Source organism: Oryx dammah, unplaced genomic scaffold (assembly GCF_014754425.2).
Source record: "Oryx dammah isolate SB20612 unplaced genomic scaffold, SCBI_Odam_1.1 HiC_scaffold_23, whole genome shotgun sequence".
NCBI lineage: Eukaryota > Metazoa > Chordata > Mammalia > Artiodactyla > Bovidae > Oryx > Oryx dammah.
The window spans coordinates 98,413,868-98,428,637 of record NW_024070207.1 but is presented as its reverse complement, the minus strand read 5'-3'; the positions used below and the strand labels follow the sequence as shown (position 1 = coordinate 98,428,637).

Genomic DNA, 14,770 nt, shown 5'->3' with positions numbered 1-14,770 from the left:
GAAGAGAGGTCAGAGAGATGTGATGTTGCTGGTGCAAGGAGGCCACCAGCCAAAGAATATATCTGAACTGAAAATGTCAGGAAGACAGATTCTTCTCTAGAGCCTCTGGAAAGTATCATAGTTCCTCTATGATTTTAGTCTTGTGGTTTTATTCTTCTTGATTTTAGTCCAGTGATATTTGCATTGACCTTCTAATCAATAAGACTCTAATGTGACACATTTGTGTTGTTTTAAACCACTGTGTGGTAATTTGTTGTGGAAGCAATAAGAAACCTAAAGTAAGCTATATTAGCATCACACAGAATTAGCTATAACTATTTTAGAGAAAATTGAAATAAAAATTGGTTAAAATTGGTTGCTTCTGGGAAACAGGACTGTTGATGAGGAAGAGTTGAGTGGGCCAACTTTTTGATAAGTATATTTTCACTATTTGTATAAACTATGTACATGTACCATTATGATGAATTTATGAAGAAAAATAACACAATACTACATATACTTGGAGAAGGAAATGGCAACCTACTCCACTGTTCTTGCCTGGTATGTCCCATGGACAGAGGAGCCTGGGGGCCTGCAGTCCATGGGGTCATGAGAGTCGGACATGACTTAGCAACTAAACCACCACATGTACTAAATTAATTAACCAATGTTTCTCCCTTGATGAGTGTTATCCTATTATTAGGATAGGATATAGAAAGAAGTGGATTGTATTTTGGAGCTACCATTTCCTCAAATTCAGAATGAGAACAATGAGGCATTCACATAACTAGTATGATACCATGCCCACCTTCTGTGTTAAGAGAAAAAACAGATGTTTTCTTTACAAGGTGCAAAGGAACTTCCTTACAGAGTACACAAATATTACGACTAAATAGATGTCTCAGTACATACAGACATGTGGAAATAAAATTGACTCATTTTTAAAATCCTGATTATTTTAAATCAATCATGCCTTGAAAGAAACAAAGTATGCTATTTTATTGTGGTGATGATTACATAGATCATTCTATACTCTTCAAATTTTGAACAACAGGGTTTTTGAAAACCTGGTTGAAGGTTTTATTTTCATAATGATTAGCACTGGAAAGATGAGTCTGCATACAAGTCATGTACATAGCTCCCAGATTCACAGGAACTTCACAAAGACTGTAGAGAGATTTGGCATACACTTTATACAACTTTCCCTAGTGTTAACACGTTATACAACCAGAAAACATTTTTTTAACACTAACAAATCAGCATTAGTAAAATATTATTAGCTAAACAACAGACTGTATTCAGATTTCACCAGTTATTCACTAAGGGTCTTTTACTGCCTAGGGTCCAATCCAGCATACCATGTGGCATTTAGTCTCTTCTATGACATGATAGGTTCTCAAACTTGCTAATATTTTATGACCTTGTTAATTTTAAAGAATACTGTCTGGTAGTTTTTTTCAGAATGTTCTTTAATTTTGGTTTGTCTTATATTTTTCACCTGACTGGTCTCCATTCTTATTTTCTATGGACTTTGGGGAAGAATGTCACATAGGTGAAATGTTCATTTTGTCACATCATGTGAAAGGAGTACATGTTATCAATAAACACACCATGTTTCTCTACTGTAAAGCTGGAGAAGCTATTTTTCCCCTTTGCACACTCTATACTGTGGAAGTGAGTCATCAATTTCAGCCCAAACTCAAGGAGTAGGGGTCAAGCTCCACCTTCTGGAGGGGACATTTATGTATATTATTTGGAATTTTTCTGTAAGAAAGGTTATTCCCTTCTTCCCTCCCTTTATTTATTTATTTGTCAGTATGAACCCACATATATTTATTTCCTACTGTCAGTTTTAATCCAATGTTCATTTTTGCTTATGCTGCTAACATTGTTCCAACTTTGGCTATTAGAACATCTTTTAGATTGACCCTTTGACCTACTCTTGTCCTTATGATTTTTAAACATTTCTCTTACTTTCTATGACTACAAAATGGCCCAGGCTGACTTTTATTTTAGTTGTTCTAGCTCTTGAGTCAACGTTTTCTCCAAGAAACCTCAGATCTTTTATGGGAGAATGGTATTTAGAAAACAAGGTCTATATGCAAGGTGTGCTAGCTGTTTCTGTGGTGTCACACGTTCTAGGTCTTTTTGGCAGATAGTGCCAGGAAATATTTGTATGTGTGAAAATCCATGAATACAAATATATTGGTAATTTTTCTATCTATCTACCTGCCTATCATCTGTTTATATCTACTATTTCCTGTCTACCTGTCTATCTAAACATGAGTTTTAACTGATAGCTCTTACTCTAATCCTGCACCACAAGGTTCATTCCATCTTTTTCCCTTGTTCATTTTTAACTCTTCTCTGACAGTGAGAAGTCTGACTCTCTTATTTATAATGTATTTACTTATTTTTTAACCCTGGTGTACTTAGTAAAGAAGTTTCAGGATTTTTAACCTGTACTCTGTTAGAATTATTAACATATTTTCCAACTAGAGTACAGTGTTTATAAAGAGTATCCTTTTGTCTTTAGCTTTATATAGTTTCCAGTCAAAACACAGTTTTCCAGAATTACATAGGCCATTCTTTACCCAGTACCTTCAGTGAGGTTATTTCATTCTTTTGCGATATAATTTGTCACAGTCTACAATCCATCCTGGGATCCCTGACATCTTGGTTGATTCCTTTTAATTTTCATATCTTTAAGTCCACTCTTTGAAGTATATAATTGTTTGGGTTTTTGTAAATTATATAGAAGGGTTTACCACTTCAATGCTATATAGAACAGTTTTATTACACTGAAAAATCTCTCTATAACCCCTTGGCAATTAACTACTTCTCCTTCCACCAACATTTGGCAGCAGTTGATTTTATTTTCCATCCACAAAATTTTGCATTTCCAGACTGACAGGTAATTTAATTATATAATATGTAAAGAATTGGACTCAGCATCTTTCACTTAAAATTAAGTAAATATGTAATATTCATTTATGTTTTTACTTGAATTAATATTTTACTTATTTTATCACTGAATTTTATCCTATCTTATGGCTGTACTACAGTTTGTTTATGCATTCATTTGTTGATAGAAACCACGTTTGTTTTGACTTTCAGTGGTCGGTGATTATGAACAAAGCTATTGTAAACATTCACATACAGATTTTTGTATAAACATAAATTTTCAATTTACTTAGGAAAATAATTAAGACTAGGTTTACTGGGTCATTTGGTAAATGTATGTTTAGCATTATAAGAAGCTGTCAAACTGTCTTCCAACATGACTGTACCGATTTGCACTCTACCATCATGAATGAAGGTTCTTGTTACTCTGCATCCTTTCTAGCTAGCATAGCTCCTTTGAGTACTTTCATAGTTGTTAACAGGCTATGAACATATTCATGTACCTCTTTATTTGCCTAACATTCACTTTTAAAACATTTTATCTGTGATTACCACTTTTAATTGCTTACTTTGTGCATAGGACCATCAAGTTGCTATGGCAATACAAACTAAATTTTAGATTGCATATTGTAATCTTTATAAATTCCTTCTTTTATTTTTTTATGTGTGAACAGAATCTGGTCTTACATAATACTTCAAGAAAAGATGTGGAGTGGAATTTGGATATTAGAAATACTGGCAAACTTTTCAAAGATGGTATATTCAAATTTAGCACACTCAGTGGAACTCTGCAACCAAATGAAGAGTGTAATGTTGCTGTAAATTTCTGTCCAAGTAGGTACTTTTTTCTTGTATTTGTTGTTATTTCTATATCAGTTTATCATTCACATATTTTATTTTATTATGTATATGAAACTTTATATTATTATATATACTTAAATAGTTTTAAGAAATTTCTTACTAAAATTTTGTAGTAACTATCATTATAAATGACTCCCTTTGATCCTTTTCTCCTGGTGTTCATGCTGTTATATACTCCCCTCCTACATCAAATAAGGTTAATATATGACTTGTGGGATATTATGGATGTGATGGTGTCTGACCTCTAAGGGTTTATCAGAAAAGGCATTGCAACCTCTGACTTACATGGATTGCTCACTTTGGGGAAAGCTGATCAGAATGTTTGTTTATCTATATTTCTACTTGCCTGGTTTTTTTAATTGCAAAAATATAACTGTACCTTTTAATAATTGATATGACAATTCTCTTTCATTAAATATCTATTTGAAAAAAATTGGAAGCTTTACACATTTTAATTTTCTAATGAACTACAGATTATTTTTTCTAGTTTCTAGAAAAAGGCAGATAATTGAGTTTTTCCCTTCAAGAATAATATGCTTTTCCATCAATCAAGGTGTTTTTTTATATGCATCACTATATAAAGAACAAAAATATCTTTCCCCCCCTGAATTATCTTGGTACTTTGTTGAAAATCAACTAACCATAAACATGATTTTTTATTTCTCTTAGTCTTAGAGAATGGCTTGTGAAGTATTTTATTCCCTTCATTTCTATTTTTGTGAAGATTGATATTAATTATTCATGAAATGTTTGTTAAATTCCACCAATGAAGTTGTTTGGGCTTTGGCTGTTCCATGTGGGAAATGTTTTGATTCCTACTTTGATCCCTTTAAGTATATTCATATTTTATATTTCTTCTTTCATCAATTGAAGTAGTTTGTATCTTTCTAGAAATTTATCCATTTCTTCTAGGTTATCTAATTTGTTTGTATATAGTTGTACATTGTGTTCTCTTATAATTCATTTATTACATTTCTGTAAAGTGAGCATTTTCCATTTTTTATTCATGATTTTTGAATCTTTTCTTTCTTTTTTCTTGGTCATTCTTGCTAATGAATTTTAAAATTTTTTATTTTCAAAGACCAAATTTTGATTGCCCAATTTTTTTCCTTTGCTTAAACTCAATTAATTTCTGTTCTAACATTTACTATATTCTCTATTCTGCTTTGTTTTGCTGTAATTTTTTTTCTTATCTCTTAGGGTGCAAGGTGTTAGGTATTGATTTGAAACATCTTTTTATATATAGACATTTATAGCTATAAATTTCACTCTGAGCACTGATTTAGGTGTATCACATAAATTTTGGCATGTTTTGTTTTCCTTTGAATCTCAAAGTATTTTTTTTAAATTTACCTTACCATTTCTTAACAATTAGTTTTTTGTGGAGTGTGTTGTTTAATTTTCATGTATTTGAGAATTTCCCTTATTTCACTTTACTATTGAGTTGTATTTTTATTACATTGTTGTTGCAGAACATACTTTATATGGTTTTAGTCTTTTTTTAATGGAGTGAAAGATGCTCAGTCATGTCTGAGTCTTTGTGACTCCATGGACTATACAGTCCATGGAATTCTCCAGGGCAGAATACTGGAGTGGGTAGCCGTTCCCTTCTCCACAGGATCTTCCTGACCCAGGAATCAAACAGGGGTCTCCTGCATTGCAGGCGGATTCTTTACCAGATCACCTTATACTCTAAAATATGATCTACCCAAGAGAATGTTCCACATACACTTGAGAAGTTTATGTATTTTGCTTTTGTTAGGGGAAATGTTCCATAGATGTGTGTTAGGTCTACTTCATTTATAATGTTGTTTAAGTCTTTTTATTTCTTTAGTGATCTACCTACTTGACTTTCCCACAATTGAGAGTGGTGTGTTGAAGTTTTTTAGGGTTGTTATTTAATTATTTATTTCTCCTTTCAATTCTATCAGATTTTTCTCAAGTACTTTGTGGCTCTGTTAAGTATGTATATGTTTATAATTGTTTTGTATTCTTGATGGGCTTCCCTGATAGCTCAGTTGATAAATAATCCACCTGCAATGCAGGAGACCCCAGTTCAATTCCTAGATTGGGAAGATCCACTGGAGAAGGGATAGGCTACCCACTCCAGTATTCTTGGGCTTCCCTTGTGGCTCAGCTGGTAAAGAATCTGCCTGCAATGTGGGAGACCTGGGTTCAATCCCTGAGTTGGGAAGATCCCCTGGAGAAGGCAAAGGCTACCCACTCCAGTATTCTGGCCTGGAGAATTCCATGAACTGTATAGCCCATGGGGTCACAAAGAGTTGGACACAACTGAGCAACTTTCACTTCACTACTTCACATTTTTTCTTGATAGCTTATCCTGTTATTAGTACATATAGCACCCTTATTTATCTATAGTAGCAATGGCAACCCACTCCAGTACTCTTGCCTGAAAAATCCCATGGATGGAGGAGCCTGGTAGGCTGCAGTCCGTGGAGTCGCTAAGAGTCAGACACAACTGAGCGACTTCACTTTCTTTTTTCACTTTCATGCATTGGAGAAGGCAATGGCAACCCACTCCAGCGCTCTTGCCTGGAGAATCCCAGGGATGGCAGAGCCTGGTGGGCTGCCGTCTATGGGTTCGCACCGAGTCGGACACGACTGAAGCGACTTAGCAGTAGCAGCAGCAATTCTTTTCTTAATATTTATTTTCTGTTATTGTTACAGTCACTGCAGTTCTCTTATAGTTACTACTTGCATGTATATTATTTCTCTGTCCTTTTACTTTCAACTGAATTGTTTTTTGAATCTAAAAGTGTCTCCTGTAGATGACATGAATTTGGATTGTTTTTATTTTTATAATTTATTTATTTATTGGCTATACTGGGTCTTTGTTGCTCTGTGAGCTTTCTGTAGTGTAGAGTTAGAGATACTCTCTAGTTGCAGTTACATGGGCTTCTCATTGAGGTGGCTTCAGTAGCTGAGGTGTGAGGGCTCAGTAGTTGTGGTTTCTGGGCTCTAGAGCATAAGCTAAATAGTTGTCAGGGAAGCCCGGGATTTTTTTTTTAATCTAAATTTTACTTATCTCAGCCTTTTCGTTGCCATATTGAATTACTTTACTTTTATTGATTAATTACTAATGAAGCAAAGGAAAGATTTACTTCTTTTTGTTATTTGTTTTCTGTATGTCTTTTAGTTTAACATTTAACTTCTCTTGTTTCTTTCACAAATTTTGAGGTATTTTCATGGTGATTTTCCTGAAAAATACAACTAACATCTTAGTTTTTAAAATATAATTGAGATTAATACCAAGTTTTTGTCGATAGTATGCAAAAACTTTGCTCCATATAATATAGCATCCCCGCTTAAATCTCAACATTCAGAAAACTAAGATCATGGTATCTGGTCCCATCACTTCATGGGAAATAGATGGGGAAACAGTGGAAACAGTGGCTGACTTTATTTTTCTGGGCTCCAAAATCACTACAGATTGTGACTGCACCCATGAAATTAAAAGACACTTACTCCTTGGAAAGAAAGTTATGACCAACCTAAACAGCATATTAAAAAGCAGAGACATTACTTTGCCAAACAAAGGTCCATCTAGTCAAGGCTATGGTTTTTCCAGTAGTCATGTATGGATGTGAGAGTTGGACTATAAAGAAAGCTGAGCACCAAAGAATTGATGCTTTTGAACTGTGGTGTTGGAGAAGACTCTTGAGAGTCCCTTGGACTGCAAGGAGATCCAACCAGTCCATCCTAAAAGAGATCAGTCCTGGGTGTTCACTGGAGGGACTGATGTTGAAGCTGAAACTCCAATAGTTTGGCCACCTGATGTGAAGAACTGATTCATTTGAAAAGACCCTGATGCTGGGAAAGATTGAGGGCAGGAGGAGATGGGGACGATAGAGGATGAGATGGTTAGATGGCATCACCAATTCAATGGACATGGGTTTGGGCAGACTCTGGAAGTTGGTGATGGACAGGGAGGCCTGGCGTGCTGCAGTTCATGGGGTCACAAAGAGTTAGACACGACTGAGCGACTGAACTGAACAGGAAGATGCCTCGTGCACAGATAACCTGGGAAATTAAGTCTAACTAGTCTATCAGCTAACCCCACTCCCCCACACCCCCACACCTCATCTGACCCCGTGAGATCAGGTTGAGTCTGTATTCTAAAACGACACCTTCTCACAGCTTCTTGCCCTTCCCTATTCTGCTTCCCTCCTTTACCCACAGGTTCCTCTGAGAGCACTCCCTCAGTAAATCACTTGCACCGGGATCTCTCGGACACTACTATGTTTTACACTACTGGCAGTCTAATACCCGTTATTAGCTATGTTAACAGTAGAAAAGGCAGTATAAGAATCTGTTATCACTTTTAAGGTCCTGAGAATTCATTAAGCTGTGTGTTCGCTCTCAGTAATATTCTGTAAGACAGTGTTGCAGTAAATCTACATCCAGCATACCTTTTATCCTGGCCTTGTATATTCAGTGTAGATTTATAGGTGAGAGGGAAGACATCAGATACTGTGATTAGTAGACTTTAAAAATCTTATTTTTTATTCCCTCGGTTTAGAACTCTGAAAATATGATAGAAAACATCAAATATTCCCTGCAATCTAAAGTTTACTTTGTAAAACTTATTAGATCTCATTGTCTATTTATGTGAATTTCTTCTTAGTTTCTAATGTGTCTGGTACTAAAAGAAATAGCATAAAAACTAGTCCAGCCAAAGCTACCATCTGTATCTCTATTCAGAGCTTTTCTTTTATGTCCCTAATGAACATTTATATCCAAATGAAGTGGTCTGGATCTTTTAGATGGAAATAAGAAAAATTTCCATTTGGCTTTTTTTTTCAGTGTGAGACTGAGCCCATGCAGTCAAACCTGTTGGTTCCCTCCATAAAATACAATCCTAACTCTTAAAAAATTAAGCATGCCTATAACACTTTTAAATAAATTACCTCTTAGATGAGAGAGAAGGTATACCTGGGCTTAAAAACATACATTATTGAAGCCACAGTGGTCTTAGGAGCCTCATTCTCCATTACCCCAGAAATCTTTAAATTTTCTGAAACCCAGAAATAATCTCAAAGCAGCCCATTCAAAATTCAGAATTCAGTAAGTTTTTGAATTCTAAAATACAACATTGAGTTCATACTCGCAAGATCATATTTTTCTGCCTTTGAGATTTATGCTTGGAGATTTGAGTCTTAAAAGACATTGGCAGCTTGCAGTGATGGCACCTGTTGTCTGAGACCAGCCTGCTGCCTCTGTCTCTGTTTTCTCCGGCACAAACTGCCTTTCCTCCTGTGAGTTGCCATGTGGTAATTTCCTATCTTTTCCTGCGAGGTGAGATTAACCAGTCAACCCTAACAGCCTTTCATAAACCTAAAAATCTGAGAGAAAGCATGTTCGTTTCCTCTCAGTATATCCTTTCCTCAGTAGTCCCCTAAGATCCTTATGGCAGTTATCTGACCTCATCTTCATACTGCCTGTACTAAAGAGATGGGTAGCTCCTGTTAAGGCACAGAAAGCAATTAAAAAATAGAAGACCTGTTGTACTGTGTCCCTAAGGTATGTGTATTTTCCCATAATAATGAAAATCTGTTTTAAGGGAACATGCTCTATTTCTACACAGAGTGCTCTTTAAAAGAGTTTTATTTCCGTGACACCTCATTACATGTCTTAAGTTCCTTAGCAGGATAAATTCAGTTTCCAGGTAATCTATTCTGCTCCACTAAACTGTGACTTCATAGTACATCTTAATATTTAGTAAGGTTTAAATTATATAATTTTTTTGCTGTGTGTGCACTAATCTAAAATACTTTTTAAATGTTTTTCTTTCATTAGAACAGCCTATAGAATACACAGCTGATATCCCTATTCGTTTAAATGATAATCCAGTTTGCTATAGAATGTTACATCTGATTGGAGAGATAAAATCACCCAAGTTATTATTTGTTCCTCCTTTCGTATTTTTTACTCCTGTTCCTTTGGATGTACCAGCTGTGATGGATGTCAACATTTTACCTCAGAACTATTTCAGGTAAACACCTAATGTGAATTCACCACATCTTCTTCAAGTACTTTTTTGTTTCTGTATGTGTTATACGAGTCATGAGCAATGTCTGACTGTTTCTATGGATGGAGTGAACTTTTAAAATAGTTACTGTACATTTAAATTAAAAATACCCCCCAAGAGCTCATTTAGTTATCTCAGTTTTTAAATTTTCTTATAAAAATTTTTGATATGTCTAATTTTGTGATTTAAGAAGCAAGCTTAAAACTTCAGTGTATTACTTTTCTTTTACTCTATGACCAGTTACGACAGATCTAGTGCCTTTTATTTATTTATTTTTTTAATGGTGACTCTCTTTATTTATTTATTTATTTAAAAAATTTTTATTTTTACTTTATTTTACTTTACAATACTGTATTGGTTTTGCCATACATTGACATGAATCCACCACAGGTGTACATGAGTTCCCAATCCTGAACGCCCCTCCCACCTCCTACCCCATATCATCTCTCTGGATCATCCCCGTGCACCAGCCCCAAGCATCCTGTATCCTGTATTGAACATAGACTGGCGATTTGTTTCTTACATGATAGTATACATGTTTCAATGCCATTCTCCCAAATCATCCCACCCTCTCCCTCTCCCTCAGAGTCCAAAAGTCCGTTTTAAAATATGAACTTGTTCTCAAGTTTGATCAGTGGTCAGTAGTCCAGGTTGGCTTAGTGTTCACCACTTAAGAGCTCAGTAGGCAGCAATCAGGCTTGGACTACAGCAGCATACCATCTGTGGCTCAGTCCTCCTCCAAGTTGGCAGAATTAATCCTTGTAGTTGTAGGACTCAGACGTCATTTTTTGGCTGGCTGCTTGGCAACTCTCAGCTCTTATGGGCCACCCTCAAGTCCTAGACATGTGGTTCCCTTCTTACAACATGGTATTTAACTCATTCAAAGCCAGAAGTATACCATCTCTTTGACTTTTCTCTCACCTGATTAAATTTGATTCACCCATGATTGTCTCCCTTTTGCTTACTCAAACTCCATTAGCTAGGGATCTTCATTACATATGGAAGGTCCCTTTGCTATTGCCATATAGCATAACTTAATCATCAAAGTTGTGTCTCATCATATTTATAGGTTCTGCCACCCAAGGAATGGGAATTATGCAGTTTATACACCAAGGAACAGGACTCTTGGTGGCCATCACAGAATTCTACCTGTCATAGTTTGCATTTTTTAAAAATTGATAAACAGCTCAAGCCCCAGTACTCTATTGGACTAGATACATTATGAGTCCTCACATTACAAAACAGATAGAGCGTGTGTGTGTGTGTGTGTGTGTGTGTGTGTGTGTGTATAAAACTGTTGGAGTACTGAGAAGTGTGGGAGGTTTCTAAAGGACTGAGAGCAAACCAAAACAATACATACTTATAAGCTGAAACCAGAGTAGGAGTGGTGAACTGGATTAACATACCAAATGTAGGCTTGTTTTTAAATCTTAAGACAATTTCAAGATAGGAAAACTTAATCTCAGATTCCTGGATTAATCCAGGGACACTGGAAGAGGCTAAAATGATTCCATGTCAGTAAGTCCTTCTATCTTTCAGTAGAAACAAGCAAATCTTCTCTAGATCAGTGGTTCTTAAACTTATATATATATATATCAGAATTTTCTGATGGATTTTTCAGAAACAGAGGTTATTACATATTATATCTAGAATTTATGATTCAGTAAGCCTGGAATGGGATATAGTAATTTGTATTTCTAATAAGTTTCCAAATGATATTGATACTCCTATTCACAAAGTGAACAGGAATTTCTACTCAAAATGAAGCCATCCTCAATTTTGGCTTATATTTCAGTTTTCATAGATTGCTAACAACCAGACAGGAGCAGTGTCAAGCATTACAAAACTCACCAGGAGGGAAGACACCATAACTTAGAGTCAGCACAAAGAGTCTTAAGATTTAGACTCTTAAGTAATTCAGATATTGGATTTATCAGATATAAAGTATAAATAATTTGTTAAAAAAATAAAAGATGGCAGTATAAAAATTAGTAATTAACATGGGATTGTATAATATAGATTGGAAAATGAACCAAACATAACTTTTAGAAATTTTAAAATAAAGCATGTAAGGTTAAATTTTACGGGCATCCATTAAACCTAAACATAAAAACAAACAAAACTTCAGTTAACTTTACAAGAGAAGCACACTTTTTAAATGAAGGGAAAACTGAAACAAAAATGATGGCAAAAACTCAAAATAGTTGAGTAATGCAATGGAATGTAATTGACCAGTTAAAAGACAGAGGCTCTTAGAGTGAATAAGAAAAAATTCCAACTTCCTATTTTTAAAGGTATTTATGGACAAATGTAAGGACAAAAAGATTAAAATATAGTGGGGTTTCTCAACTTCAGAACTCTTGATATTTTGAGGATAATAATTCCTTTTTTTATTAAAGTCTCTCCTATACTTTGTAGGATATTAAGCAGCCTCCCCCCAAACCCAGCGGTTGTGAAAGAAAAAAAATACTAATAAAATGTCTCCACACATTGCTACATTTCTCCTTGGGAGCAAAACCATTCCTAGTTAAGAACCACCAAGTTAAAATATTGATTTATATAACATTAAAATAGTGATTATGATCATTTCCATAGATGCAGGGAATAAAAAGCATTTGACAAAATTCAAAAATAATTTATTATAGAACTCTTAAACAGTAATAAAAGAGAAGTTATTTAAGTTGGCAAAGTTTTCTGTCATAAACCTAGAGTAGACATTATTATGGATGCTGGAATATAAATTACCTTTAAATAAAATAGAAGAGGCAAGGATGCCTATTATCACTGTCTCTCGAACATGTTTTACTAGAGAACTTAGTCCATGCCGGAAGTTAAGAGAAATAAAATATGTGAGGATAGGAAAATAAGTTTCAGAACCAGCATTATCTGTTGATTAGGAGATTTTCCATATAAGAAATGAAAAGAATGTATACGCAGATATTTAAAGCTATGAAGATCATTTATCAAGATAAACAAATGTAACTCCAGTATTTAAAGTTCAATAGTATTTCAGCACACAACATTTAGAACATCCAACTGTAAAACTATTATCCTTAAAAACATTAACAATTGAAGGTAATAGGAAGAATTGTATGTGACTATATGGAGAAAATTATAAATCTTAAATCGAAGAACTCATAAATAAATGAAGATTTACACCATATTCATGAATTGTGGTATTCAGGATTGTAAAAAGCACAGTTTTCCACAAATCAACTTAGATTTTTCATGCAACTGCAATAAAAATTCAAATAAAAATTTTCATCAAGATTGACAAGTAAAATTCTAAATCTTATATGGAAAAATCAAGGGTCAAGAATAGCCACACCACCCCTGAAGAAGAAGAAGGTGAGGAAGGCTTGCCTGCCCAAATACCAAGAGTGAATCAATGTCACAGTGATGCAGAGATAGATTAAATGAGCAAAGGAATCCAGTAGACTTGAAAACGGCCCACACATGGACAGATACTGAATATATGACAAAGGCAGTATAGAGAGAAAAGATTACTATTCAGTAAATGGTGCTGAGATAATTAACTGTATGAAATAGTTCAAATAGGATTCCTGTCTACTTAATACATGAAAATTCATTACATATCGATTAAAAGGCAAAATGTAAAAAAAGAAAACAATTTTAATGTCTGTGGGTAGAGAAAGATTTCTTAAACATGACTTAAAATTATGCTAACAGTAAAATAAATGATAAGAATTAACCAGAAAAATATCAAAGAACAGAAATGTTGACAAAAAGTTTCAATAGATATTTCACAGATAAAGTATAAAACACATGAAAAAATATTCAGTAATTGACCTCTTTGAAAGTAAGAATTAGTGACTACAGCAAGATATCATTTTGCTTGTTCTAGGTAGGCAATCGTTAGGAAGTCAGGCTACCAGTTAGAGTATCAGTGAGTAAGAACACAATAGATAATACTATGTAAGGTGTAATATCTGCATATTTCACAGCCTAAAATTTCCACTTCACAGTATATACAAGAAAAATGCATCAAGGAAATGCAAATCAAAACCAAAATGAGGTATCACCTCATACTTATCAGAATGGTGTTGTCAAAAAGGCAACGAATCATAAATGTTGCCGAGGATATGGAGAAAAGGGAACTCTAGTTCACTGTTGGTGGGAGTGGACATTGCTGTAGCCACTATGGCACACAGCATGATGGGTCCTCAAAAAATTAAAAATAGAGTTATCATATGATGCAGTAATTCCACATCTGGGTATATATCCAAAGAAAACAAAAATGCTAATTCAAAAAGATACATGCACCCCAGTGTTCATAGCAACATTATTTATAATAGCCAAGGTATGGGAGCAGCCTGAGTGCCCATCGATAGACTAATGGATAAAGAAGATGTGTGTATATTCTACATATTCAATGGAATATTATTTGACCATAAAAAAGAATTGAATTTCACCACTCATAGCAAACATGGATGGGCCTGGAAGGTATTATGCTTAGTGAAGTAAGTCAGACAAAGACAGATACTGTATCTTTCCACTTATATGTAGAATCTAAAAAATAAAACGAATATAACAAAAGAGAAACAGATTTATAGATACAGAGGGAAAAAAAATAGTGATGGGGAAGGGTCAAGATAAGGGAAGTGGATTAAAAATTACAAACCACTATGTATAAAATAAACAAGCTACAAAGATATATTTTACAACACAGGGAATATAACTAATATTTTATAATAACATAAGTATTGAATCAGTATGCTATACATCAGAAAATAATATAACATTGCAAATCAACTATACTTAAAAACTCTTGCACATGTGTACTACAAGGTATGTTTGAAATTATTCATAGTTGTATTATTCAGAACAGTGAAATCTGAGAACTACACAAATGTCCAGTGACATGTGAGGGTATAATTAATTTGTGATATATATGCATATGAATAAATATTCTATATCTGTGATGTGGAGGAATTTGAATAAGACAACTGTATTAGG

General features: G+C 34.4%; 1 protein-coding gene across 1 annotated transcript in view; it reads left to right on the top strand.

Moving 5' to 3' along the window:
* The window catches only part of CFAP47 (cilia and flagella associated protein 47), a 507,416-nt gene that overhangs the window by 116,646 nt on the left and 376,000 nt on the right, over window positions 1-14,770 (top strand). The window contains exons 24-25 of the mRNA XM_040265344.1: window positions 3,558-3,717; window positions 9,562-9,757. Of these exons, the coding sequence (XP_040121278.1) occupies window positions 3,558-3,717; window positions 9,562-9,757 (356 nt within the window). The remainder of the gene's footprint in view (window positions 1-3,557; window positions 3,718-9,561; window positions 9,758-14,770) is intronic.